Genomic DNA, 27,733 nt, shown 5'->3' with positions numbered 1-27,733 from the left:
TTCCTCCCCCATTGAACTGGCAGTGTACCAGCTGCTGCAATTAGTAGACACTGAACTCCAGTTTTCTTTGGCGTAAGTCAAGTCTGCTAATATTGATATTAGATGTATTCTTATTATTACTTCCACTTTTTTTAGGTTCGCTTGGAATCAAATGGAAGATACTATAATGCACATATTCAGGAGGTTGGAAATGATAACAATTCAGTAACAGTCTTCATTGAAGAACTTGCAGAAATGTAAGAATATAATTTAATGAATTATCAAAATCTTTGTCTCTTAGTGATTATTTGTCTAAGTTATGACTTTTTATAATGCTAGTAAGTAAACCAGATTAATACTTGGTACTAGCCTCTGATGAATTTAAGTTATTAAAGCATATTCTAAAGAGTTAAATAAGGATTATATCAATATATGAAAGTTTCTAGGTGCTGGACAGCGGCCAGATCATTAGAAATATACCAACAGAGTGCTCATACAAAATCTTTGTGCTGTGAAAAATGAGTACTGGTGAAGGGAAAGGTGTTTGATCATTGTATGACCAAGACTTAAACCTGAAAGCTTTGTAACTTTTCCCACAGTGATTCAATAAATAAATATAAGAAGATAAATAAATAAAATTATGAAAAAAAAGTTCTTAGACTGCAAAAAAAATCTTTGTGCTAATGAAAAATCTGGTTTGTAAAATCTCTGCCAATATTATTCTCAAATTTTGTATATCAAAGTATTACCTTGAAGACATCTTAAATCACAGCAAGGAAATGCAAGTTATCAAAGAGAGGGATACCTTGATTTTCCTGCACTGTAGATTATAAAAATGAGAAGGCTAGCAAAGGAAAGAAATTAAGGTGGGAAGTTAGAAGAGGTTGATGGGAGGTAACTCTGCCAGGGGTCAAAAGGGTCCTAGTACATTTGTGGTATAAATATATACAGAGGTAAAAAACACAGACCCAATCACACTTCAAGCAGGAGATCTCAAGTACAGTAACTAGTCTTAAAAATGTGCCTGAAGAGGAAGCATGCCTAGAACTATTTTGAACAACTTCGTTCAAATGACAGTGCCTTTATTAAAAATATACATGTATTTTAAAATAAAGCACAAATGAGTTCCATTCCCAGTGATTCTGATTTAGTAACTGACAATACCCAAAAATTTCCCGGTGAGGTTGATGCTTTTGACACTTGGATAAACTTTAAATGATACTGGCTATGTTGGTTATGTTATCTTAAACAAAAACCTTTCACAGCTTAAAATAGTTAAGTTTTTTTCTTGTTCAGTTGTATGACAGTAGTGAGTCAGCAAAGAGGAAGCAGACCAATAGGAGCTTTACCTTGTCACGTACTTCCATGGTCAGAGACAGGGGAAAACTGAGAACATGATATTGTGTACTGATTCTTAAAGCATCAGTTTACTTTTATTAATTGGCAAAAGTGGATTTTATAGTTAAGCTTATTTAAGTGGGGTGTGAAAAATACAATTCTCTAATGAGAAATAATAAATTTTTATAGACGAACACTATTATAATCTTTTTCCTAGATGCTGCAGACAGCCGAGGAATTCTACAAGTAACTCTTAGGCTCTCCTTTCTGTTCTTTTTTATGATCACAGTCCACTGATCAGGGGCTACTCCTGGATTGGTGGTTTGCAGGTTGCTGTGTTTGGGTGTTTGGGAAACCATGAAGTGCTGGGAATTGAACCCAGAGCCACACATATGGAAGGCAAGTGCTTTGCCACTGAGCTACATTCCTCCATCCCTACACAGGTTTCCAAGCATAAACAACCTTAATAGGTAAACTAGTGTGAAGGCTTAAGTAAAACACATTTAAATATAAAGCATGAGGTATTGGGGATGTGTATTTAATGCTAATTAAGTCTGTTGGAATGGCTTCATGGTAGAATCTTTTACTTTAGGCATATTGTTCCACTGAGTAACTTAAAGCCAGTTACCCAAGTGACACCTGTTCCTTCCTGGAATGCCAGTCGGAGAGGAAGAGGTTATCAGAAAATGCCTGGGAGCTATGTCTCAAATATGGGTTTGTATGCTGAAGGTTTTTAAATTTTCCTTTCTATGCCTTTCTACTTCACTTTTCAAAGGTGTAGTGTAACTATTTCCAACATTAGCACTATTGACATTTTGGTATGGATAATGTAGTGAATTGTTTTTGTGTATTGAAGGATGCTTAGCGATATGATACCGCTCACATTCTCCTCCTTGTTGCTACAATAAAAAATGTCAGACAGGGTAGGAGAAATAGCAATGGGGAGGGTGTTTGCCTTCCACGTGACTGCCCCGGGTTCAATCCCTGGCATCCCATATGATCTCCCAGCACTGCCAGGAGTAATTCCTGAGTGCAGAGCCAGGAGTCACTGGGTGTGACCCTCCCAAAAAAAAAAAGAGTCAGACATTGTAGATAATGGCCCACGTGTATTTGTTGGGGAATGGTGGAATCCAGAATCATCCTTAGTTGAGAACTATTGTTCTGAAGGACCCTATAAACTTAAGCTACAATGGATTTTAAATTCTAAAACTTAAGGGAGAAATATTTCTAATATAAATAAATAATACTGAAGAAAAGCAACAGATATTTACAGGCATAAGCTTTCATAATAATAGGTGACTGAAAGGTTTTTTCTGTATCCAAAACTGTTCACATTAAAAGTACTGAAATGTCCATTTATACAGAAATTACTTGCTGGTTTTACTTCTACATGAAAGGTATAGCATGTCCTTTAAAAAAATTGCTTCCAGGGCCTAGAGGGATAGTTACAGCAGGTAGGACGTTTGCCTTGCACGTGGCTGACCCGGGTTCAATTGCCAGCATCAAATATGGTCCCCTGAGCACCTCCAGGAGTGATTCCTGAGTGCATGAGCCAGGAGTAACCCCTGAACATCGAACATCGCCTGGTGTGATCCAAAAAGCAAAAATAGAGAAAATCCCTCCATTTTAAAATTTGATTATATTTTGTAATTTGAGGGAAGTGTAGGCCCCACTGAACATATTGGTTATAAAATTTATTTGCCACTTTGTTTTCCTGAAAGCTATGTCAGAGATGGACATGAAACAACGGAAGAAGATGTTCAAAAAAGTAAGAGGCAAAGAGGTTTATATGGCTATGGCTTATAGCAGAGGAGACCCCTTCATCCCTCCCAGGCTTCAGCACAATATGCATTATGGGCATAGCCCTCCAGTGCACTATTCATCAGCAGCTGCTGGCAGTGTTATACCTAATGAACATTTTCATCCTCAATATTCATCTCAGAGACAAGGTCCAGGTTATATAGTTCCCAGGTAAGAATTCACTTGCTTCCAAGATCTCTATGAGTTATTTAGAAATATTCAATAACTTAGATTTGTCTTGAATTCTTAGATTTCTCTATTGAATACTTGAATTATTTACAAGTATTAGATGTATTTAATAACTTAGATTAATCATCTCTGTGAGTTATTTATAGAAGTATTCAACAACTTAGATTTTTTTTTCCCATAAAAACCACACCCAGTGGTATTCAGCAGCTCAGGACTTCTTGTGACAGAGATCAGCCCAGCAAGGGTCAGTGGCTCTTGAGAAAAATGAAGGCTTTATGTATATATTGGCGTGGCTTTGCTCAAGAAGTACTGAGGGGTTGTTTTGAAGGGGTTATTGGTTTCAGGGATTAAATTTAGGGCCTTGTACATGCCAGGTACTTAGGACCTACTACGTTGTACCTGTAGAATATCTTATCTCACTGGCCATTATGAAAGGAAATTTAAACTTTTTCATAATCCTGCCTAATGGGAGCATAGAGGAAAGAGCCTATGTGTGTTTAAAGTCTTGTCAAGTGAATATGTTGGAATAGTTCTGATTTCATATTCTAGAATATGGAATATCATTAACAAAATTAGGGAACACAAACCTTTATTTTGCTTTTTCGGTCACAACCAGCGATGCTCAGGGGTTACTCCTGGCTCTGCACTCAGGAATTACTCCTGGCAGTGCTCGGAGAGCCTTATTGGATGTTGGGAATTGAACCCAGGTTGGCCACATGCAAGGCAAATGCCCTACCCGCTGTAGTATCACTCCAATTTTTTTAATTGGATGATTTTAGAAAGATGTATCAATTCTATTTATAGAGATTGTCTTGGGGGTAATGAGTTCTATTTGTTTTTCCTTCCCATATTCTTAGGGAATCTCGCTTCATAAATAGGAACAATGTAGTAGTTCCTAAAGTGGGTTTTCACCCTGGCCCAGGAAAAAGATGCTGCCAGAATTATGATAACTTCTATAGATCTCGGTAAGTGAATTTTAAGTGTTAAGCATATCAACTAATTTTTATAGTGCTATTTAATGTTGAGGTACTTGAACTGAAGTGTTACATCATTTCCTCCATTTTCTCTGAACTAAAGCTCATTTAGACGTAGTCACCGCCAGATGCATTGCATGAATAAGGAATGCCAGTATAGTTATGCCCCAGGGAATGGACAGATGCCCAGGGGTTTGGAAGAAACATTTACTTTCTATGAAGTTGAAGAAGGTGATGAGACTGCTTATCCACCTTTGCCTGTAAGTTAGTCAAAGCTTTATTTTTAAAAATTCATGAAATTTATACTAAAGGCAATGTGTATACTTTTTTGCTTTTTTAAAAAACAACCAACCAAATAAAACCCTTCCTGGAAAAGATACATTTTTATCTTAGCACTTTTAAAGATGGGAGAAAATAGGGGGTAGATAATCTTGGCTATATCAGTATGGGCTAATATTTTCTAGTTTTTATTATGATTTTCTCTATATGGAAATTATTTCCAAAGTGCTCTTTAAAACGTAGTTGATATTCTTCAGTTTGTTAGTGATGATGGGGGGATGCCTGTGGGACTCAGAGCTTACTCCTTCCTCTGCCTTCAGGGATCATTCCTGTTGGGGTTCGGGGGACCATATGTGGTGCCAGGGATTGAATCTGGGTCAGCTGCATGCAAGGCAAGTGCCCTCCCCACTGTACTATTTCTCTGGCCCCCAGTAATTGATATTCTTTGTTTAGTTTAGTTTATTTTTTGCTTTTTGGGCCAAACCTGGCGATGCACAGGGCTTACTCCTGGCTCATGCACTCAGGAATTACTCCTGGCCTTGCGTGGGACACTATATGGGATGCTGGGAATTGAACCTGGGTGGGCCGCGTGCAAGGCAAATGCCTTACCCACTGTGCAATCACTCCAGCCCCTTGTTTAGTTTCTTTAATCTGTTTTTTATAACTACATTGCAAAACTGTATGTATATCTCTTTGATACAGAGTCATGAAGTGTCCTCTACAGTGGTTCCTGCTACTTCTAGATACCATGTTTCCAGACGAGGACATAGCTTAAGCAAACAAACTTTGAATTCAGAGGGTGATGGCCAGAGTGATAATGGTGAGCAAGTTAGGGATATGTGTGTGTTAATACTTGCAGAAGCCGCTTGTGGCATTAGCATGTTAGGAGTGTTAAATAGACTTAGATGCTTGGTTTGAGGCTTTTGCTTAATTTTGGTAGCTCAATTTGGAAGTTTACAGTCCTTAGAACTTCCTGAGTTTTAATGATGTCTTGGTATTTTATAACAAGAGATTTCTGTTTTGATAACTCTTTGTACTGCATAGCTTATTTTCAGCTCTCTGTATTGGGTTTTAGTGAGCTTCAATTTGATGAGATTTTAGTATAGAAAATACATATTCATTTATTAGTGAAGAGCTATTTGTAATTTAGCATTTGTGGAAACACTTCGCTTCTTATGACTAGCTGCTATTTTATAAGACTGCTATAAAATTCACTCTTTGTTGAAGTCTGCTTTTGTTCTACTAAATACTACTTTTCACTGAAATCTATTGTTCATCTTCTGCACTAAGTAATTTATATTTATAAGCAAGATACTTAGATTATCCCTCTCAAAAATTTGGAAACCTTTAATGAAGAATTTGAGGTTTAAATGGTAAATGATGGTAAAAATAATACTCTTAGTGGCAGAGATTTAATTTTTTATAACTAGTGAGATATAATTGCCATGCAATTGTTTAAACTGTACAGTTCAGTGGTATTAGAGTCACAGTTGCAATAACTCATTCAATTTTGGAACATTTTAGCACCCCCCAAAAGAAACCCCATTCCTATAAGTAGCCACTTTCTATTATCCCTCCACCTCCTCTCAGATGTATAGAACAGTCAATTTGCTTTCTGGTCTAATGAATGTATCTGTAGGATAACACTCTTTTGTCCTTCCTCAGATAGCTTAGGTTTGTCAGGTCACACCCATCTAAGAACACTGAACTTGTAAGCAATGTCCTTTCTGTGTGGACACAGGAAGACAGTTAATATTATGCTTTGTAACTTGGGAGTTGATTGACTCCGAATAATATTTACTCCTGGGCATCTGATTTCTTGACTCAGTTGCCCTTAGTTCCTAGCACCCCAAAACCAGGGTCCCGACGAGGGACTGAATGGACCCAGGGCAAGTAGTGAGCTATCCTGGCATTGAAATGGGCCAGGCCAAAGAGCCACGATACTCAACTATAAATTGAGGGCATGATCGTGGACAAATGCTGTCATGATCCAAAAGTAAGTAACGACGAGACTAGGACCCTGCTGGAGCTAGGAAGATTAACCTGGCCTGAGGACTGCGAAATGTATAGTGAAATGTTCTCAGGAAGAACCAAACTAAATTTATATCTCTTACTGTGCTCATACAGAATGACATTGGTAGAAATATTAGAAGTAGATTTATTACAACTATATAAGTAGATCACTAACTGAGGGAAGAACATACCCTTGTTGGGATCCCACCCTTGGGTGGATCTCCTAGTAATCTGAAGTAATCTCTATAGATGAGATTTTATTTATCCTTGAGTTAATCTCCTGGAGGAGTGCTCTTACCTCTCTTTGTTGATTCATCAGTATTCAACCCACCTTTATGTCACCGCCTTATGTGACTGCTATATAAACTAAGACGTAAGCTCGGAAAGGGAGTCAGAAGTGAGAGAGCTCGCTCAGAGGGGGGTCAGAAGCGAGAGAGCTCGGGCTCCAGAGATCCAGAGTCAGAGCCAGAAGGAGAGAGGTTCCAAGATTGGGGCCCAGGAGAGAAGGAGGCAGAGAAAGACAGGAGTGAAGAGGATTGGAATAAACTACTATTGATATAGACTGGCCTGGCCCTTGTTTCTTCTTCCGTCTGCCCTTGGCCAACAGCCGTTCCGATCCAGGCCACACACAACGGCTCAAGAGCACCGAACGCAGGTGGTGAGACCGTGCCATCCAGTGAGCCCGTGAACACACAACCTTCGGTGTGATAAGATTTTACATGTATCCAAGCTGGATATTTAAAACAAACGGAATGATGTAATATGTGGACCTTTGTGACTGGCAGAGATCATATTTGACATCATGTTTGTTTCACTCTAAGTCTTTATGTATTCAACAGTTGTTGAATTTTTCCACTCACCTAGGATGTACTTAATTTTATTATTTTTCTGCAAAATTATATATTCCTATCGAAATAGTTCTGGAGGAGTAAATGAATTGAGGAGGTGTGAGACAGTCTAATGACAGATGTACCAGTCAAGATCTTTATTTTTTGTGTGATTTTTTTCCTGCTACTTTGGTTGAAGAAAATAGATATTTCTAGGAAATTACTGAGGAACAAAAAATCTAGTTCATGATGGATCTGTGATTGTATATACATCTGCTTGAGGATGCATGGTCTGAGAATATTGTGCATGTGTGCACATGTTGGGGAATGCATAATCTCCTTCATGTGACATTTTTGTCTTTACCACTTAGCACAGTGAGGATCTTCATACGTACTTGTTCCCCTGTAGTAACATCTTCAGAATATCCAAATATTGTACTTCGGTGTGGTGTTATGGTATTTGGAATCATGTTTGCATGAAACTTAACATTTGTGTTACTGTAAATCATGGTATCTCAATAAAAATGAGAGAAAAAGGGTATCCAAATCTATTCTTAGCATCTTCACCCTGCTTTCTGTAGGAATTCTGTCTTTTGTGTTTAAGAATGAAGTCCAGTTTACCTGTGGGTTTTATTGTGGTTCAGTTTAGGATTAACTTTCCCTGCATTTTGGTGTTGTAGTAGCCTTAAAGCAAAGTATTTTACATGCACTATAGCAAAACCATCTTTTGATGACAGATATGAACTGAATAGTTAAGCTAAAACAATGCTGAAAAAAACAGGTGAGGCATGATACATTCTTGTATTGTTCACTTAAACTTTGGGTTATACTTATTTTATAGTAATCATTACACTATGTTAAGGACCATGCTAAGTTCTTCTCACACTTAACCCCTGATCCAGGTACTATTTTTTCTGTTTTACAGTAAAGAAATTGAGGCGAAAAGATTAAATTGAGGCAAAAAGATTAAACTGCCTAAAGTATTGTTGGGATCAGAATTCAGTTCTAGGTAGGACTAACTCCAGAGCAGATGTACACAATTCCCATACTTGATTGCCTGATGAGAAAATGGGCACAGCTGAGTTTTTCACCGCTGGGTAATAGGAATAAAGGGAATTTTCAGAGGAAAATATAAATTGTTTACAGCCAATTAAAATTCAGTATATGTTAACTAGTTCAAAAACAAATACCATAAATCATGTATTTCAAAGATAACACATGTATACTAGCATATACATATATAACATACGTGTATAAGTTTTGAATGTATATATATCCAGAAAACTTAAGAAAAAGACTGGCCTTCTCTGAACTAAATTGTATTTCTTTTTCTTCTCAGATGGCTATCATAAAGAGTTTATCCTTCGGACTAGTGGGTTTTTGATATAATCAGGCATTTTTCATTGTTTATAAAATTTCAAAATATAAAGTAATGCTCATTTAAAATTTTACTTTGTGTCTTCTAGAAAATGACTATAAAACTTCAGATATTTATACTGCTTGTGAATCTACAGCAAACTTGGTAGGTATTTAACAAAGACTAACATTTTAGTTCTGTGTACTATGGCACTATTCCAAAAGCAGTACGTATGCATTGACTCCTAAATATTCTTGGTAGATTCTTCAAAATTGATTTTAAATGAAAGGGTTCATAATGAAACCATTTTGCCATAGGTTAATTGATTAAAAAAAGAAGAGTTTAGTACTCGAGTTTTACTTTGTGTATTTTTGGTCAAAACATATCACAAAACTTAATAGAATCTCCAACCACTTCTACTTTTTTGTGTTGAGTGTGGTTTGTTGACCATACCCTGTGGTGCTCAGTGCTTACTCTTGGCTCCAAATTCAGAGATTACTCCTGGCATTGCTCAAGGGACCATTTGTAGCACCAGGGATTGAGCCAGAGTCAGCGACACACAATGCCAAGTGCCTTATCCCTATATTTCTGTAGCCTCAAAACTTTTTAATATTAAGAAATAATGTTTTCCATTTCAGTTTTCTGGTTCAGGATTGTGGGTGGGTGGGGGCTGTCCCAGTAGTTCAGGGTTCAAGGTAGTAATCAACTTTAAAAGGTTGCCATTCCTTCTTAGAGTGCACTCACAGACACCCACATTTCTTAAACTAGCACAGCTGAGACTTCTGGCATACACCTTTTTTGAGGTATGGGAGAAGTTGGAAAACAAGGAGAAATTTACACAGATGTGGGGAAACATGAAAAATTCCTGGTCTGGGAGTCAATTTCTTTTTGTCAATGTAATAACATTGTATAACAATGTTTAGAAAATGGCTTTAATTTAAGTTGGAACAGATCTATGAGGGTCATTTCCATTTTGTAGTTGAAAAACTTGTGATCAGCCATCACAACCTTTTCTGAAATTAATCTGTTCAGGTATTCTTAGTATATGTTGATGAAGAATTTATACACTAATAATTTTTAGAGGATTGTATTTTTGTGTGTTTGTGAGAATAAATCATATGCTGGAATGGCGATGTTAGATACAGTGAGTCTTAACACTTTTGTGAAATTACCTAATACCATAAACCAATGACAAAGCAATAAAGCAACTATAAATTTTAGTTATTTAATATGTCACAAAGTTTGCTTCTTAGTTATACTTACATTTTCAGTGGAGTTCTATAGTATATTTGTGCCCAGAGATACAGGCTTCTTGATGGCCAGGGCAGGAAAGAAAAGAATGCTCTCCAGACAGCTTCTGTCTGGCGAAGGCATGTTTATTCTAATTTTTCTATTTTCTATTTTTCATTGATTAGTGCAATGTTTCTCAACATTTTACTCACTGTGATCCCGCTCTGACATTATTTCTTTCCTGGGGCCTCCCTGTCCTACCAGTTGGTTCTCTAGTTTTTTCATTATATCCCACCACTATGTTCAGGGCTGCAGGGTTTTGTTTAATAAATCTTCTGTAAATCTGTAGGATTCTCCTTTGCGTATAGTTTTCTTATTTTATCTTAATACTTTCAGTATTCTATTTCTATATTTTTCATCATTCTAATTAGGATGTATCTTGGAGAATTTTTTTTATTAGTGATACACCATGAGGTACAGTTATCGACTTACAAATTTTTGTGCTTGGGTTTCAGTTATACAATGATCAAGTACCCATCCCTCCACCAGCGCCCATCCTCCACCACCACGGGTCTCAGCATCCCTCCCACCCCCCATCCCCCCATCCCACCCTGCCTCTGTGGCAGGGCATTCCCTTTTGTTCTCTCTCTCTCCTTTTGGGTCCTGTGGTTTGCAAGAGAGGCATTGAGTGGCAGTCATGTTTAGTCTATAGTTTACTTTCAGCATGCTTCTCCCACCCTGGGAGGATCCTCCCAACACCCTTTATTTGGTGCTCTCTTCTCTGTCTGAGCTTCCTTTTTCCCTAGCATGTGTGGCTGGCCTCCAAGTCATGGAGCAAAATTCCTGGTACTAATCTCGGCCACTCCTGGGTATTAATCTCCCATTTTGTTGCTTTATGTTCCCCAGATGAATGCAATCTTTCTGTGTCAATCCCTCTCTTTCTGACTCATTTCGCTTAACATGATATTTTCCAAGTAGTACCACTTGTATGTGAATTTCATGACTTCATCTTTTCTAACAGCTACATAGTACTCCATTGTGTAAATGTACCAAAGTTTCTTTAACCAGTCATCTGTTCTTGGGCACTCAGGTTTTTTCCAGATCCTGGATATTGTAAAGAGTGCTGCAATGAACAAACAAGTGCAGATGTCACTTCGACTATACTTTTTTGCCTCTTTGGGATATATTCCCAGGAGTGGTATTGCTGTGTCAAATGGGAGCTCAATTTCTAATTTTTTGGGAATCGTCCATACTGTTTTTCAGAAGGGCTGAACCAGTCGACATTCCCACCAGCCCATTTCTCGCCACATCCGTGCCAACATAGGTTGCTTTTGTTCTTTTGGATGTGGGCCTGTCTTTGTGGTGTGAAATGATTCTTGGAGTATTTTTATCTGGATTTCTTTCAGCTGTTATTCTTTAGGCCTCCTGGATCTTGGTGTGTGCACTCTACCTCCTTTTAAAACTATATTTTTCTATTCATTAAAGTCTCTTCAGGACAGAGGAAGACCACATTGTGTGCCCCATCAAGATACACATACCTCATGTGACTACCCAGAGAAGGTAAAGTTTATGTACAGTATAGGGAGTTAACCTCAAAAGGTTAATTGAGCGATCATGGAGATAGCTTAAAGGTCTAGACCATAACACAAGATCCTCAGTTTGATATCCTTCATACTATACCCCCACTAATCCATGTTGACCCTCAATACCCCTTTGTTGGCTCTAGTGACCTTTAGCACAACCCAGCCAGTGTTACACCATCAGTCCCAAGTATTTAACAGTCAGTCTCACTTGACTGTTGTTGCTGGGAGTGGCTCCAGAGCCCTGTCAGCATTGTTTAGGAGTCCCACCCCCAAAGAAAGGAAAGTCGCTAAGAACATATAAATGCATAAGAACATCCTGGAAAAAGGAAGATTGAGGAAAGAATACAAGGTACAGTGGTAAAGAAATAGAGACTTCCTGTGAGGACCATTCAAAACATTCAGTATCATCTGTAGACCATCTATCTAGTTTGGGTACTGTGAAGCATAGTCTGTTCTCTTAAGTAGTTGTTGCCTAATCAGAATTAAAAGCTCAGTCTCATGAAGTTAACGAAGACAGCTTTTCTGTTTCAAAGAAGTATGCTATTTGGTGGAATATATATTTAAATGTATGTCATTTAATATATACAGATAATGTATGTTTAAAATACAGATTTGTATGCAAGAAATTTCAGAGGTTTCATATTTGAGAAGATTACTCCGTAGTTTGGTGACTTGAGCTGGAGGGAAATGTTTATATACGTGAGTTTGAATCATTAACGTGTTTCATCTTTTCAGAAAAATAATACTTTAAAAATTAAAGCTTTCAAAGTAGTCTGGGAGCTTCTAGGTTAACATAAAGGTTGATTTATCAGTGTTCTGTTTTATCAAAGTACTATTTTCAGAGATTTAAATTCAGAAACATTATTTAAGAAACCAAACTTGTGTTCCAATATTTTTTCCACACTTACAGGTGATGGTGAACTCTGCGGCAGTTGCAGCTTCCTGTGCCGATAATGTTCCAGCTCAAGACTTTTCTAATTGTTCAGTAGTAGCTAATCAAGCTAGTAGTATCACTTCTGTTTCCTCACAGACTGCTGTGCAGCCTCTATTTGTATCTGCAGCTACTCAAGGCAGAGCAGGTATGTTATTAGTGGTAGCTCATAATGGAATTCCTCTTCTCAAAGATGTTTCTAGAACAGTTCTTGTGATAAATAGGATTACATTAATTTCCAATACTAAACTTGTCTATTTTACTTATTTTGGTTTTGGAGACACATCCACTGGTACTGGCTTACTCCTGGCAGGGATCTGGGGACTATATGCAATACTGGGGATTGAACCTGAGTCGGCCTCATGCAAGGCTAGCATCTTGCTAGGCAAGCATCTTGCTGGATACTGCCTATCCAGCCCTAAAATTTGTCTATTTAATGTATATTTTCTGTAGAAAGAATCCATGAGATTTAGAAATGTTTCCCTTTTTTGCAAATTAATTTTGATATTTTTTAGCTTTTACTATGTAATGTATACCTCAGGAACATGTCTTACTTGACTTATTATATAGGAATTAAGGTTAAGGTGCTTCACACTCTTGAAAAGTTTTCTGTGAACTACATTTCTATATACTGAACCATTTTCCTGTGTTTGTCATTAAAGAATATGGGATATAGAATGTAGGATATCTATCAGAATCCTGGTTTTTCCTTACTACCTGTACATATTTTGTAAAATTTTTGACCCTTTCAGGGGCTGGAGTCACAGTACACTGAATAGATCATTTGCCTTGCACACTGCCAACCCAGGTTTGATCCCCAGCACCTCTAATGTTCCCCTGAGCATGGCAAAAGTATTTCCTGAGTGCAGAGCCAGAAGTAACACCTAGGTACCGCCAGCTGTGACCCCCAAAACAAAAGCAAAATACTTATTGACCCTTTCCTAAAAATGAGCTTGGGATTTTTGATAGTACCAGTTTTTGAAGTGTTTGTAAAATTGAACTGAGGGAGTATAATTTAAAATCACCAGAATTTTTGGAAGATGTGGCAACAACAGAATAGATTTTCTGTTTGAGACCCATATAGAGATAGGAATAGCAAAACAAAATCTCATGGAGACTATTTAAATGATAAGGTATCCCCAGAAAAGTCAGAATTTTTGTTGGATGGTACAAACCAACAATCACAAGACCAACGTGCTGTTAGAACTTACATGGTAGCAAGAAGATGAAAACATGGGGAATGCTGTTTAACAGACATTAGAACAGAACAACTCCCCAAAGTGCAAATATGAATTCACTAGAAAGTAGGGCAACTAATTCATAAGTGCTTAGAAAAGTTTGGCGCCTTAAGTATTCTCAAAACTCACCTGACAGGACTAATCTTAGGCAGAGTATTCATCATTGAGATAAAAATTGATCAGGATGGAATTGTAGATGCAGACTAAAGTTGAAGAAAACAGCTAATGATTCTTAGAACGTCCTTTTGAACACCACAAAAGAATGGTAGAGTTTAGAATTTAGAAAATCTGGAGCATTGTGATGGGTATAACCCAATAAACCTAAGCTCCTTTTGACAGAAGAGAAAGGACAAATTAATGTTCCTACAGTCTATAGGACCTTCTAAACCTGTGAATGAGATGATCCATCTCAAGAGCAGTTTGGACATTATAAAATCCTAGGTGACTTTTGAAGTTTACCTTTATAAAAGTAATTTCCAAATTTCCTCTATTCTTGATTCTCTCAGGCCTGTTGACTTCTATGAATAGTAGTTCGTTTTTACAAAGTGGTTATAATCACGTTCTACTCTCTTTAGATAATTGAATTTACTCCACTTTTTAAAAAATGATACCAAGGGTAGGGTGCTTGCTTGCATGGGGCCAGCCCAGGTTCAGTCCTCAGCACTCCATATGATTCCACCAAATCCCATGAGAACTGATCCCTGAGCCCAGAGCCAGAAAGAATATCTGAACACTGCCAGATGTGGCCCCCAAACAAACAAAAATATCATGAGAAGGTTACTTCCAAAGAATTTTTTAAAAGCTTTGTTGGATTTCTGGATTTTTAAATATACAGTTTTAAGATGTTCTAAAATTAAATACCTCTTCCAAAATTAGAAATAATTTTGAGTATATGACAAACTGCGAAACAGTTTGTTGACTGGGTTTTAAAAATTGTTTATTATATTTTCATTTTTATTTTTTATTTTTGGGTCACACCTGGTGATGCACAAGGTTTCATCCTGGCTCATGGACTCAGGAATTACTCCTGCTGGTGCTCAGCGAACTTAAGGGATGCTGGGAGTCAAACCCAGGTCGGCCCTACCCGCTGTGCTATTGCTCCAGCCTCCAAAATTTTGTAGTTTAGATTTAGTAAAAATGTTTTGTGGTGCCCAGTTCTTAGTTTTTATGAAGTGTATATTTATATTTATGATATTTATGTTTCTATTTGTTAGTGAATAAAAATAATGTAAATTATTACTAAACCTTGACCTAGAATTCTTTTGCTAAATTACCTGAATCACTGTCACTGTCCTCCTGTTGTTCATTGATTTGCTCAAGCGGGCCCAGTAACGTCTCCATTGTGACAATTGTCACTGTGTTTGGCATATCTAATGCCAAACGGATAGCTTGCCAGGCTTTGCCGTGCGGGCAAGATACTCTCAGTAGCTTGCCGGGCTCTGTGAGAGTCGGCCATGTTGGCTGCTTGCAAGGCAAATGCCCTGCCTCTGTGCTATCACTCCAGCCCAATTACCTGAATAATAAATTCAATTTGTAAAACTGAGCCTAAGTCCGTAAACCAAGTATTCTAAAACTCTAGACATAAAGATGTGTAATCACAAAATAAATAAGTGATTGGCTTGGCAGGTGGTGGTGGTGTTTCTCTCACCTGCCATGCTCAGGGGCCACGAGCTGCTTCCCCACCTTGATCTGCAACCACCATCAACACATGCATGAAGGAGGGAACAGGACTGCCAGGCTGGTCGGTGATCAGTTGCTGTTTATGCCATTCTCCCCACATGCCAGTTCCAGTCTCCCTTAGCGCCACATTTCAGGCACACACTGCCCCTCATTCCCATCTTCTGTGCCCTATGCTGGTCTCTCTGCATTTGCAGCTTTTGTTTCTTTTCCAACCTCCAAGCATTGGGGATAGTAATCACACCCAGGTAAGGCAGCACAATCAACGTATGAATGCCTTTCCTGATCTCCTGCAGCCACGAGATCCACTCAAGTGTGAAATACCACCTAGGAGTGTTTCTCCTTTACTTAGTCCAAAAACCGTTTAAATACATCTTAATTCTACTTCTTCATTTTAGTCATTTTTTGTGGACAAAGTAAGAGATACATTTAGCTTATAGGGTGGCTCTCCTGGGGACATCTCACTATAAATCTCAGACTACAATGTTCAGACCAGATGAGCCCTTCATAACTCTAACAGGGTCCTTATCCACTTGTTACTCTTGGATCATGACAGAATTTGTTGATGACCGTGCTCTTAACTTAGAGTTAAGTATAATGGTGTTTGACCTAACCCGTTTCAATGCCAGGGTAGCTCATAGCTTGCCCTGAGTCCATCCAGTCTCTCCTTGGGACCCTGCTTTTGGGGTCCTGGGAGGTAAGGGCAACAGAGGCTTAAGTCAAGAGAACAGATGCCCAGGAGTGAATATTATTCGGAGTCAATTGACTCCCAAGTTATAAAAGTATAACATTAGCTCTCTTCCTGTATCTATACAAAAAGGACATTACTCTGAAATAAACAATGCGAAAGGACATAAGAGAAGGAGAAAGCAGTATTTCATTTACATATACAAATCCAGAGATTTCTGAAGAATTTAACTTTACAAGTCACAGGTATAGCTTAAGGGAAAATGGTGATTAACTGGTTGGGGAAGAGAGCACAAAGAAGAGGTTAAAGATAAAAACAGGAATGGGAGTACCCTAGGAGCACTGTGAATGGGTGCAATTTGACAAACCCAAGCTCCTTGCAGCCAGGGAGAAAGGACAAACCAATGCTGTCCTACATGAAGATTTACTGAACGAACATAAATAAAGTTGCTACACATGCATACCACACAAAAGTAAAATTTAATACTTGAATTTCTAAATTGGTGAAAGTAATTCCACTAAACTTAATGAGTTCTGTTGATCCTGCCTGAAAATATAACACATTAATCTGTTGCACTCTTCATTCAAAGATAATTATAAGTTGAAACTGCATATTTTTCTGTCAATGTTAATTAAACATTTTGATTTATGTCAAAGTTTGAAATCTCTAAATGAGTTTTATTTATTTTTATTATTTGGTTTGGGGACCACACCTAAGTGGTGCTCAGGGCTTACTTTGGGCTCTGCCCTCAAGGTTCCTCCTGGTGATGCACAGGGGATCACTTGTGGTTCTGTGGATCGAACACAGGTGTTCGGCATGAAAGGGAAGTACTTTACTTGCTGTGTTCTCTCCAGTTTTGAGTTTATTCTTTTAAATTATAGATTTAGAGTTAACGATATTTATAGAGTGCTGCCAGATATAAACTTAAAGATTTGCTGCAGTGTATAATCTGTGCAATTTAGTCTCTTAGTTTCTGCATCCGTTAATTTGAGAAAGAATGGCAGATGATTATAGATTTGGTAAGAAGCGAAGTAAAAAGTTTGCCTGAATGGTATTTTCTGTATGTAGCTTTTCTTTTAGTAATTCCTTTAACTTAGAATAGTATGTAATTAATTCCTACTCTTCCATTGGCATGTTTAAGAGAACATGGACAGTTCAGTTTCCCAAGTTTTAATTGTTAAGTCAAACCATAAGAACTAGTTGCTTAACCATACTGGGGATGCAAAACAGGTAGATGATGAACTATTTATTGCTTTAAGCATACTGGTTGTCTATTGCTACTTTGTTTTCTTTCTTTTGTAGTGGTTGCTTCACCACCATATCCTTATCTCTCTGCTCCTATTAATGGTGCTGCATCCTCTTTACCACCACCACCTCCACCCCCTCCACCTCCACCACTTCCACTTGCACCTCCACCTCCTCTTCCTGCTGAGGTGGAAGAGGCATCAAATATACCACCACCACCACTTCCACCTCCACCTCCACCTTATTCCTGTGATCCAAGTGGCAATGATCTGCCTCAAGGTAAGTAGATTTGCAGATTTAGGTAAAGATTACTTAGGCCTGAGATTTAAAAATAAAAGATCTCAACATATTTATGTTTACTATTGTACTTAGGTTCACTGGTAGTAGTGAAGGGATCAATGTGAATAGGGATCAATGTGAGTTAATTAGTTTGAGATCATGTTAGGTAAGGGCCTAATAAAGGAGCAACTGAAAGCTGAGCTTTTTCTGAATGATTAAGAAACAGTGATGTTTCAAAAGTCATGTTAAAAGCCATGTTTTCTTTTTTCTTAAAGAATTTTCAGTTGGATGTTCATTGGTAAATCTATTTCCTCCGTGTTTCTCATTAGAGAATTATTTTTGAAAGTTCTTAGTAGCTTATTTATCTATTATTATGGGAATGCTCCCACCTGGTGTGCTTATAGCTTATTCCTGGCTCTGTGCTCAGGTGTCACAGTACTGTGGACTGTATATTGTGCTATATATATATATATATATATATATATATATATATATTGAGCTATGTATTGATTTTTAATTGATTTTTATACATTGAATATATATTAAATTTTTTCACTATATATTGAAATGGATTTGCCCCATGCAAAGCAAACTCCTCAACTTTTGTAATATCTCCTTGACCTAACCATTTGTTTTTCCACTGTCTCGAGTTGATTCCTTGTTTTCAGTCCCCAAGGTTTTTAACCAAGGTCTTCATCTCTAGTCTGTATCTTAAAAGTTTATTATTTCACACACATATGTATACATACACATATATATGTATGTATATATGTACATATATTCCTATCTGGTCTGAGCTTCACCATTTCAGTTTCTGTTTCTACTTGCCAGATATTTTTCTCTTGACTTTCTTTCATTTCAGATTTAGTGTATCTGTAATATAATCTCTTAATTTTATCTTTCTTCTTGCATGCTATACAGGATATTGATTTTTCTCATTTTTTACTACTTTGTTAATAGTGGAATAATTTTCACTTAACTTACCCAGTATTCTATCTAAATCCTGATACCTTTACTCCAAGATCATTGTTACCAGTAATGCTAATTTTTCAGTTCCCAACATTATACTATGAAAATGTTCAAACGTACATAAAGCAAATTAGATTTTGTTTTCAATATTTTCTGTAAGTTTTCTTATGAAATAAATTTTATTGATTTGCCATTGGTTTACAATGAAATATAATTTCAGGAGTACATCTTCACATCTCTATTTGTATATTGATATTTTGCGACACACACTATCAAAGTTCTAATGCCATCGCACTATTGAAAGTGTCTTTTCTTCCATTCCTCCCATTGGTCTCTTTTACCCAAGGATAGCCATGTTATTTTTATTGTTTTACCAGTATTGACTTTGGTTATTTATATTCCACTAATATAAAGCACTTGGAAACCAGTCTCTCTTTCTGATTTACTTCACTTTGCATAATTACCTCAAGTTCCATCCGTATTGTCCCAGAAGGCACTGTTTAATGTTGTTGTTGTTGTTATTTTTTAATTTTGAACCACACTTGGCAGTACTCAGGGATTATTCCTAGTTTTGCACTGAGGTGCCAGTCCTGTTGAGGCTTAGAGAACAATCTGGGATGTCAGGGATCTAGCTTGAGTCAGCCATGTACAAGACAAGCATGTTTCCTGCACTACCATCTCTCACCCCCGTACTATTCATTTTTAATAGCTAAGCAGTATTTGAATATATATACACTGGTACTTCCCTCATAATTTTTTTTAGTTTCTTAAAAGTTAGATATATTTCTCTATAATTTGAACGTGCTGTTTTTTCAAAAAGTTTTATTAAAAAATTTTATTGAATCACTGTGAAATAGTTACAAACTTTCATGTTTGGGTTACAATCACACAATGATCAAACACTCATCCCTCCACCAATGCATATTCCTCACCACCAATATTCCTGGTATACCTCCTCCCATTCCCACCCTCCCCCTGCTTCCATGGCAGACATGATCCTCATAATCTCTCTCTACTCTTGGGCATTATGGTTTGCAATACAGACCCTGAAAGGTTATCATGTTTGGTCCTTCCCTCAGAAATCTTGTTTGGTTATTATGAACTATTTTAATCTCTACAATATCTGAAATTTTATCATCTTAGGAAGTAACTTATGTCAAGTTATTTATCTCTTTGCCTTCTATTGGTGTTCTAATGGTGATGTTTTCATCATATTAAATAAAATTTATTGTTAAATAAAGACAAGTTAAATTGTTTCATACCGTGGTAGTTACCTCATAGGCATTACTAATCTCAACATTAGTACTCTAAGTAGCTTTGTTAACTTAGAATCAACATGGTTATGTATGTGGTAAACTTGTATTAAAGTAAAACTTTATTTTTAGACAAGCAAAAAAAGTGCCTTTACTGAATTTTTTTCTAAATGATAGTAGAATGGAATTTCTATATGTATGTTTAAAATTAGAGTAGAAATAAAATACATATGTAGTTTGGCAAATGTGGAGAATAGCCTTGTATGTAGTAATAGTAAGGAGTTATTTACTGTGAGGCATGGTATTGATGTGGGAAGACTGCATTTTATATTTCCCTACATAATACTAAAAAGGAAAAACATAATTATAAGTGGTTGTTCTAATTGCATATATCACTGGTCACTACATTTAACATTTTCAATTTTAGATACAAAAGTTTTGCAGTATTATTTCAATCTGGGGTTGCAGGTAAGAATTATTAAAATTGCTTTAATAAACTCTAGAATTTAAAAATGTTACTATTTTAATAGATCCTCATTTAAAAACAAGTACACTCTCAGTGGCATTTAAGTTTTCTTTCTGATGTATCTCTGAAGATACTATAAGTCACTTTTCTACTTTTGCCTACCAGTGCTTAATAAAATAGCAATTAGTTGTGTTGAGCTCTCACCAGCACAGATTTTGCATATATTTGCCTCAGTATTTATGCTAACCCTTACTAGATTTTTTGTTATGCTCATTTCTGCATTTTATGACAAGTAATCAGACTAATTCAAATATTACTTGTGTTTGTAGATATTTGACTGATTTCTCACTACTTCACTGAGTCATTGAAGGGAGTTCTAATAAAAATCACTAAAAGTTGTTACTCTATGTAGTTGAGTTATTTTAATGATCTTCTTCCAGGGATCATTTTCAACTGAAATACAGTTACTTGATGGTATATTTCTATTAAAAATGACACAGTTTACTAGTTAGCAGATAATAAATTATGTAGTCTCCTGGATAAAGTTCAGAGATTAATTTACTTAAAATCTTGGACGTTTCTAGACAACCATCTTCTCCAATTGAATTGTGAACTAAATTTTTTGTTCTTTGCTTCCAGAGTTCCTAAGTACAATTTCAAATGTTGAGTAAACTACTTCTCTTGTCAGTTGATTTAGCTTATTATGGTCACAGGTATAAATGTTGAGGTACTTATAAATGTACTCTTGCATTATGGTGATGTTTTCATCATATTAAATAAAATTTATTATTAAATAAAGACAAATTGTTTCATACCGTGGTAGTTACCTCATAAGCATTGCTAATCTCAGCATTAGTACTCTAAGTAGCTTTGTTAACTTAGAATCAATGCATCATGGTAATAATTACCTGTTCCACAAAGATGAACATTTAAAAATATCGTCCTGCATTTTGTCTCACAGAAATCCAAGGAAATACAAAATAGGTTTTAAATATTTTTGAATGTTACAAGTACTACAGTTGGAAAATACTAAATTATACTGAATTATCTGAATAACCAGTTTTAATTTATTGACATACTTTCTTACAGTTGCATACTTTTAAAATCAAATAATTGACTTTGCTATATAGTTTGCCTTTTGTTTTTGGGTTACACTCATCTGTGCTCAGAGCATGATCCTGGCTCTTCACTGAGAGGTAATTCCTGGCAGTTCTCAGGGGCACCACACAGGTGCCAAGTATTGAACCGGGGTTGACCATGTGTGAGGCAAGCGCGTACTTGGCCTTATTATCTATCTGACTTGGCTGTATATAATCTACAAACTTTTAATACTGTGAGAATTTTACCTTAAATGTTTTACAGTATGAATTTCAAAAGTGTCTTCTCCCTCACCCCTGCACACATGTAGTGCCAAGATCAAACTCAGGGCCTTACATATGTAAACATGTGTTCTTACCACTTGAGCCACATTCTTGTCCATTTGACAGCATGATTCTTGTTGTCTGTATAGTACACAATCACAGATATATTATTAATTCATCTAGTTCTCTATTGAATACTTTAGTGGTTTTGCTTTACAAAATGATGCTATGAAAATACGTTATAAACAAATCATTGTATGTACATATGATTTCCATAAGCTGTTTTCCTAATAGAACTCTTAAGTTCAAAAGTAAAATGCAAGGCTACAGTGGTAGTACAGCAGGGAAGGCAACTTTCACATAGCTGACCCAGGTTTGATCCCAGCACCCCACATAGTCCCCTAAGTACAGCCAAGCAGTGCCAGGTGCCATCCAAAAACAAACAAAAACCTACAAAAGTGAAATGGGAAAAAAGTTATATGCAGATGTAGAAGATATTGAAATTGTAAAATATTTTCTAAAAATATCACTCCATCTGAATATCATGACCCTACTTTAAGGAGATTCTGTACTACTTTAAGAATAAAGATAGTAATGTATGTTTTTCACTTCTTTTCTTAACCAAGTGCTATCACCACAACTACTGGAACTCAATGGTCTATGTGCCACAGATGCAACCGCAGCAGCTTCATGTAGAGAATTATCCAGTCTATACTGAACAACCTCCAATAGATAATACTGTTCTTCAGTTGGGAAGTGAAGTAGAGAGGCAAGATGGCACACAGGCAGAAGGATCAGCAAATGGTCAGTAACACTCCAGCTCTGTAGTTTGGCTTTTAAAAAATAAGTTTATAGAAAGTAAAATTCAAAAATAGTAAAAATATGGAATAAGGATATATATATATATATATTTTTTTTTTGCATTTTGGGTCATACCCTGGGCTGGAGCGATAGCACAGCGGGTAGGGCTTTTGCTTGCATGCAGCCAACATGGCCGACCCCAATCCGATTCCTCTGCCCCTCTCCGAGAGCCCAGCAAGCTACCGAGAGTATCTTGCCGCACGGCAAAGCTTGGCAAGCTCCCCGTGATGTATTCGATATGCCAAACACAGTAACAAGTCTCACAATGTTACTGGGCCCGCTCGAGCAAATCGATGAACAACGGGAGGACCGTGACCGTGGGTCATACCCGGTGATTATAAGGGGCTACTCCTGGCTCTGAACTCAGGAATCACATGGCTGTGCTATTGCTCCAGCCCTGGAATAAGGATATTTTTATGCAGCTCTAAAATATTGAACTTTGTTGGCTTTTGGGTCACACAAAGCAGGCTCCTCTTGCTAGTCTTCAGAGGTTGTTTCTGGAGGTGCTTGGGGACCATGAGGTGCCTGAAATTGAATCCATGTCACCTGTACACATATACTCCAGTCCTTTGTGGTATCTCTCTGGCCCACAGTATGTTTTAAAATGGAAAAGTTTATAAAGTAAAATAATTACACTAAGATAAGGTTAATTTATTAAAGAATATTTTTACAAATATAGTGTACATAAAGTAAAATAGTTTCAGTAAAATAAAGAACTATTTTTATGAATATAGTATTGGCACATGTTATAAATTGTAGATATTGTTGTGTTCTAGGCCAGACTTTCTCAAAGAGGGTAATACCATCCCACTTCCTGGGAGCACTGGAATGATCCAAGGGAGTACTGGTGTCAACATGTGCAGTTTGGAGACATTTTCAGTCCATTTGCTTAAAGAAGGTCGATTTCCTGGGGTATTCTGAGTAATTTTTTTTATCTGAGCAGTTGAGTATTGGTAAATAAGTTTGGAAACCTCTGTTTTAGGTACTCATGTTGACTCATCACTCACTGACTCACTCAGAGAAACTCCCAGTTATGAACGCTCCATTCATGGTAAGTCCCCTAAATACTGCTGTCATTTTTAAGTTTTGTATACTATATTCCATCTGTATTCCCTTTGCTTTTGGCTCTGCTCAGGGGATCATGTAGTGATAGAGGTCTAAATCTGGGCTTCCTGCATACAAATAAGTGTGCTGCAGCCTATTGACCTTTCTCCAGCCCCCACCTCAAGTTTTGATTGACAGTGATAGAAAAATGTTTTGTTTTTCTTTTTGCTCTTTTGGGTCACACCCAGCGATGCTCAGGGGTTATTGCTGACTCTTCACTCAGGAATTACTCCTAGTGGTGCTCGGGGAAGCATATAGGATGCTGGGAATCGAACCTGGGTTGGCCATGAGCTAGGCAAACACCCTACCTGCTGTGCTATTGCTCCAGCCTCAGAAAAAAAATGTATTTTTTTTGATATGTTATACTGGGTAGCCTAGTGATCATTTTTACTGGGAAACATAACTTGATTGCGGTCAACATTTATATGAATTTAGTTACTTAGAGGGATTTTAGAGAAAGATTATGCATTTTGTCTGTTGGTATCAAATGATCCCAGGAAGATTGCTATCTATTGGTGAAAGAATTTTGCTATATTAATATTTTAGAGTCTGTTTTAATCAGGCTATGTTGTTCACATATGAAGGACTACTGCCACAATTGCTGTGATCATTTATATGTTTAGAGCAAGATTTTTATTCTCATCTACAAGAACATATATTTATGTTGATGTTTCAGTTAATCTGTGTATATAAAGTGTGCTGCATGCATTATTTCAGGTACTTTTCCAAACGGTGATCCTGCATCTGTTCCTCATGGAGCAGTCTATTATCCAGTTATTTCAGATCCATATGCACCATCACCTTTGCCGGGTTTTGATTCCTGCATTCCTGTTATGCCAGATTATCCTTATGTTCCTCCATGGCATCCAGTTGGTACAGCATATGGTGGTTCTTCTCCTGTTCATGGAGCTATGAATACTGGACCAGTTGGCTATATTGCTTCTCCTCCCTCAGTTTCTCATTACTTACCTCAAAATATGTAAAATTCAGCAGTATGAATTATTCTTGTACTGCCATTTTTTGATGCTTTGATTTTTAAAATGTGTTTTATGTTGGAGTTTAAGTGATTTAGGTTGTTAGAGTGTTTACTATCATATCTTTAAGATTATTTTATCTTTTGATTTAAATAGTGCATTAAAGGAATATTTGGACTGTAAACAAGGAAATAAGGATGGATGTACAACTAGCCCCATTCTTCATTCTATTCAGCTATTTTTCTGTCAATTAACTTGTCAGCTTTGTATTCACTGAAGGTACCTATTGATAAAAAGAGTAGGTACACTCTTTCCTAGGTTCAAGTATATACATTAAAAATTGGAATGACTTTCACCAGTTTATGTAAAATAATACACAAAACCACCAGCCTTTTGCTCCTGAGTCTTGCATAAATGAGACAAATTGTCAAATTTCTTTAAAAATTATCTGAACTGAGTTGCCTTCTATAATTATTAGTTTTGAAGGTAGATTTATTGCTCTGCTTTGGATTTATTGCTTATGCTATTGTTTAATATTAGATTTATGTGTTTTACTTCACAGTATTGAATTGGTGTTATTTGCACATTTAGCATTAAATAAAAATAGCATTTAAAATTGCTAAAGTGAGTGAGATTTTCTTTTTTCACTTTTGTGGCAGCAAGGAGAAACAGGATGTTTTCACTTCTGATACTTTGGTTAAAAAAGAATGCAGATTCATAGTATAAACTAAGAGGGTCTGTTTAAACATTATTATCTCTTTAATTTTTAAACTCTTTTAATTGCCTTCTTTAAAAGTCATTTGTCTCATAGTCAGCTCTTTCCCAGACCCAAAAGAACCTTGAAACTCTGGGTTCTTAGTTGTTTGAATAGTTGAAAAAACTTAAGTGTAATCTATTGCAAAGAAATTATTTTATCTTCAGTACATTGTGGTAAGTGGGCTGGAGCGATAGCACAGCAGGTCGGGCGTTTGCCTTGCACGCAGCCAACATGGCCGACCAGAGTTTGATTCCTCCTCCCCTCTTGGAGAGCCTGGCAAGCTACCAAGAGTATCTCTCCCGCAGGGCAGAGCCTGGCAAGCTCCCCGTGGCGTATTCAATGTGCTAAACACAGTAACAAAGTCTCATGATGGAGACATTACTGGACCCGCTCGAGAAAATCGATAAACAATGGGAGGACAGTGACACTGTGCTAAAGATAGTGTATATGTGTTGAACATAAGTAAGTGCAGGTTAAGGCTTCTACTGCATATTCACATTGACCTATTTAGATTGTTTTGTAATTTTGCATTGGTGATCTTGAGTACTCTATGGGTTGGGATATGAAAATTCTAATATAGGTATGCGGGATATTCTCAGTAGCTTGCCGGGCTCTCCTAGATGAATGGAGGCTTTTGGGGCAGCCTCTAATCACCTTTACAGGTGTTCTAGTCAGGCATATAGGTAGGTATGATACTCTCAGTAGCCTGCCGGGTTCTCTGAGAGTGAGAACTAGAAAATAAGAGGTCACACGGCCAGGAATGCTTGGTTTTATAGTCTCTGGATGGCCGTTGATGGGGTTACACGGCAATTGGTGGGTAAAACTGTCTAACTACTGGAAGTTGGGGGAGCTGGTTGGAGGAGGCCCAATCTCAAACTGAGCAGGCTTGGAGATCTCAGCCCCGGGTCCCGCACACCTGGGTTCCTCTGCCAGTTCCTCATTCCGTCCGCTCTTCAGAGCCTGACAAGCTACCTGTGTCATACTCGATATGTCAAAAACAGTAACAATGAATGGTCCTCATTCCCCTGACCCTGAAGGAGCCCCCAGTATGTCATCAGGTTACACTTGCACGTGACAGGGACAAATGGAGATGTTACTGGGCCCACTCGAGCAAATAGTGATAGTGATAATATAGGTATGCAAGTATGCACTCATCTTTATAACAGCCACCTCTGGTTGCTCATGTTGTTGGTTTCTGTCAACCTCTTGTGTTCTGAGCTTTTGCAGCTTCTCAGTTAATGTTTCAAGGATTGGTCAAGGTTAAAACATGGAGAAACCCCACTTCAATATTTTCATATATCTTTATATTTAGGAAATGCACTTAACTCACAGTAGATGATTATCCTAATTGAAATAGTCCATTGGGGTCAGGTGCTGTATGATTTCAATCTGTAGTTTTATAAATTCAGAAGATATTTAGACTATTTTTCATGAAACCTTTGCAAATGGTTCACTAGCTCAAGGGATTTCTTGAGAATGTGGGTCTGAAAATTGTGTGGTTTTTGAAATAAGCATGCTTTACTTAAATTTGTTTTTTTTTAATGTAGGAGTATTGCTATTTATTCAGCCATTGATTAAGCTGATTGAATTGGGCACGAACTCCACCTTTTTTTTCTTTTTTATAAATTTCTGGAATCACCATGAGAGCAGTTACAAAACTTTCAGGCTTGAGTCTCAGTCATACAATGATGAAACACCCGTCCCTTCACTAGTGCCCATTTTCCACCACCAAAAACCCCAGTACTACTGCCCCCCCCCCAGCTCACACCCTCCCCCTACCTTTGGGGCAGATGATTTCCACATTACTCTCCCTCTACTTAGATTACATTCAATATTTTGACACCAGACCCACGATGATTATTTGGGATTTTGCCCCAACACTCAGACCTTCCGAAAAAGCAACCATAGACAATTTGTTTTCTATTGCTGCTTATGAATAACATATGTTGTCTCTCGACCGCAGTAGTGGCCATGAGATTTTGGAATTCCAAAATTTTAACAATTAAATCGGGAGGGATTTCTGCCAATACCTGCTGGGTTCCTAGATTTGTTTCTGAGTCTAGACTCAGAACGCTCAATGCTTACCCTTGGCTCTTTTCTCAGCGATCGATTTTAGGGAGGTTCTAGAGACCATATGTGGTGCCAAGGATTAAACTGGAGTCAGCTGCATGCAATGCAAGCACTTTAACCCTGGTATAATTTCTTTGGCCCAAGTTTCAATATTTTCATTTGTTTTTAATGAAAATGGAAAACCACAATTGTTTTGAAAATAGATACAGCATAAAATGTTTTCTCTCACTGTGAAAATAGTGTACCTTTGGAATAACCAATTTATTTCAAAAGAAGGAAATGCAAGGATAG

The 27,733-nt window shown here is 37.2% G+C and overlaps 1 protein-coding gene across 1 annotated transcript in view; it reads left to right on the top strand.

The window, feature by feature from the left end:
* The window catches only part of LOC130034251 (putative bifunctional UDP-N-acetylglucosamine transferase and deubiquitinase ALG13), a 45,952-nt gene extending 20,853 nt beyond the window's left edge, over window positions 1–25,099 (top strand). The window contains exons 11-25 of the mRNA XM_056125816.1: window positions 136–236; window positions 1,910–2,031; window positions 3,039–3,288; window positions 4,164–4,271; window positions 4,384–4,540; window positions 5,262–5,379; window positions 8,739–8,771; window positions 8,866–8,921; window positions 11,472–11,546; window positions 12,480–12,648; window positions 17,406–17,627; window positions 20,277–20,317; window positions 22,303–22,480; window positions 23,520–23,588; window positions 24,359–25,099. Coding sequence (XP_055981791.1) covers window positions 136–236; window positions 1,910–2,031; window positions 3,039–3,288; window positions 4,164–4,271; window positions 4,384–4,540; window positions 5,262–5,379; window positions 8,739–8,771; window positions 8,866–8,921; window positions 11,472–11,546; window positions 12,480–12,648; window positions 17,406–17,627; window positions 20,277–20,317; window positions 22,303–22,480; window positions 23,520–23,588; window positions 24,359–24,624 — 1,965 coding nt within the window. The 3' untranslated portion in view covers window positions 24,625–25,099. The remainder of the gene's footprint in view (window positions 1–135; window positions 237–1,909; window positions 2,032–3,038; window positions 3,289–4,163; window positions 4,272–4,383; window positions 4,541–5,261; window positions 5,380–8,738; window positions 8,772–8,865; window positions 8,922–11,471; window positions 11,547–12,479; window positions 12,649–17,405; window positions 17,628–20,276; window positions 20,318–22,302; window positions 22,481–23,519; window positions 23,589–24,358) is intronic.
* The last annotated feature ends 2,634 nt before the right edge of the window (window positions 25,100–27,733 follow it).

This window comes from Sorex fumeus, unplaced genomic scaffold, assembly GCF_029834395.1.
Source record: "Sorex fumeus unplaced genomic scaffold, SorFum_2.1 ptg000058l, whole genome shotgun sequence".
In the NCBI taxonomy this organism is placed as follows: Eukaryota; Metazoa; Chordata; class Mammalia; order Eulipotyphla; family Soricidae; genus Sorex; species Sorex fumeus.
Note: the sequence above shows the minus strand (reverse complement) of the source record. Positions and strands in the feature narration are given on the sequence as shown.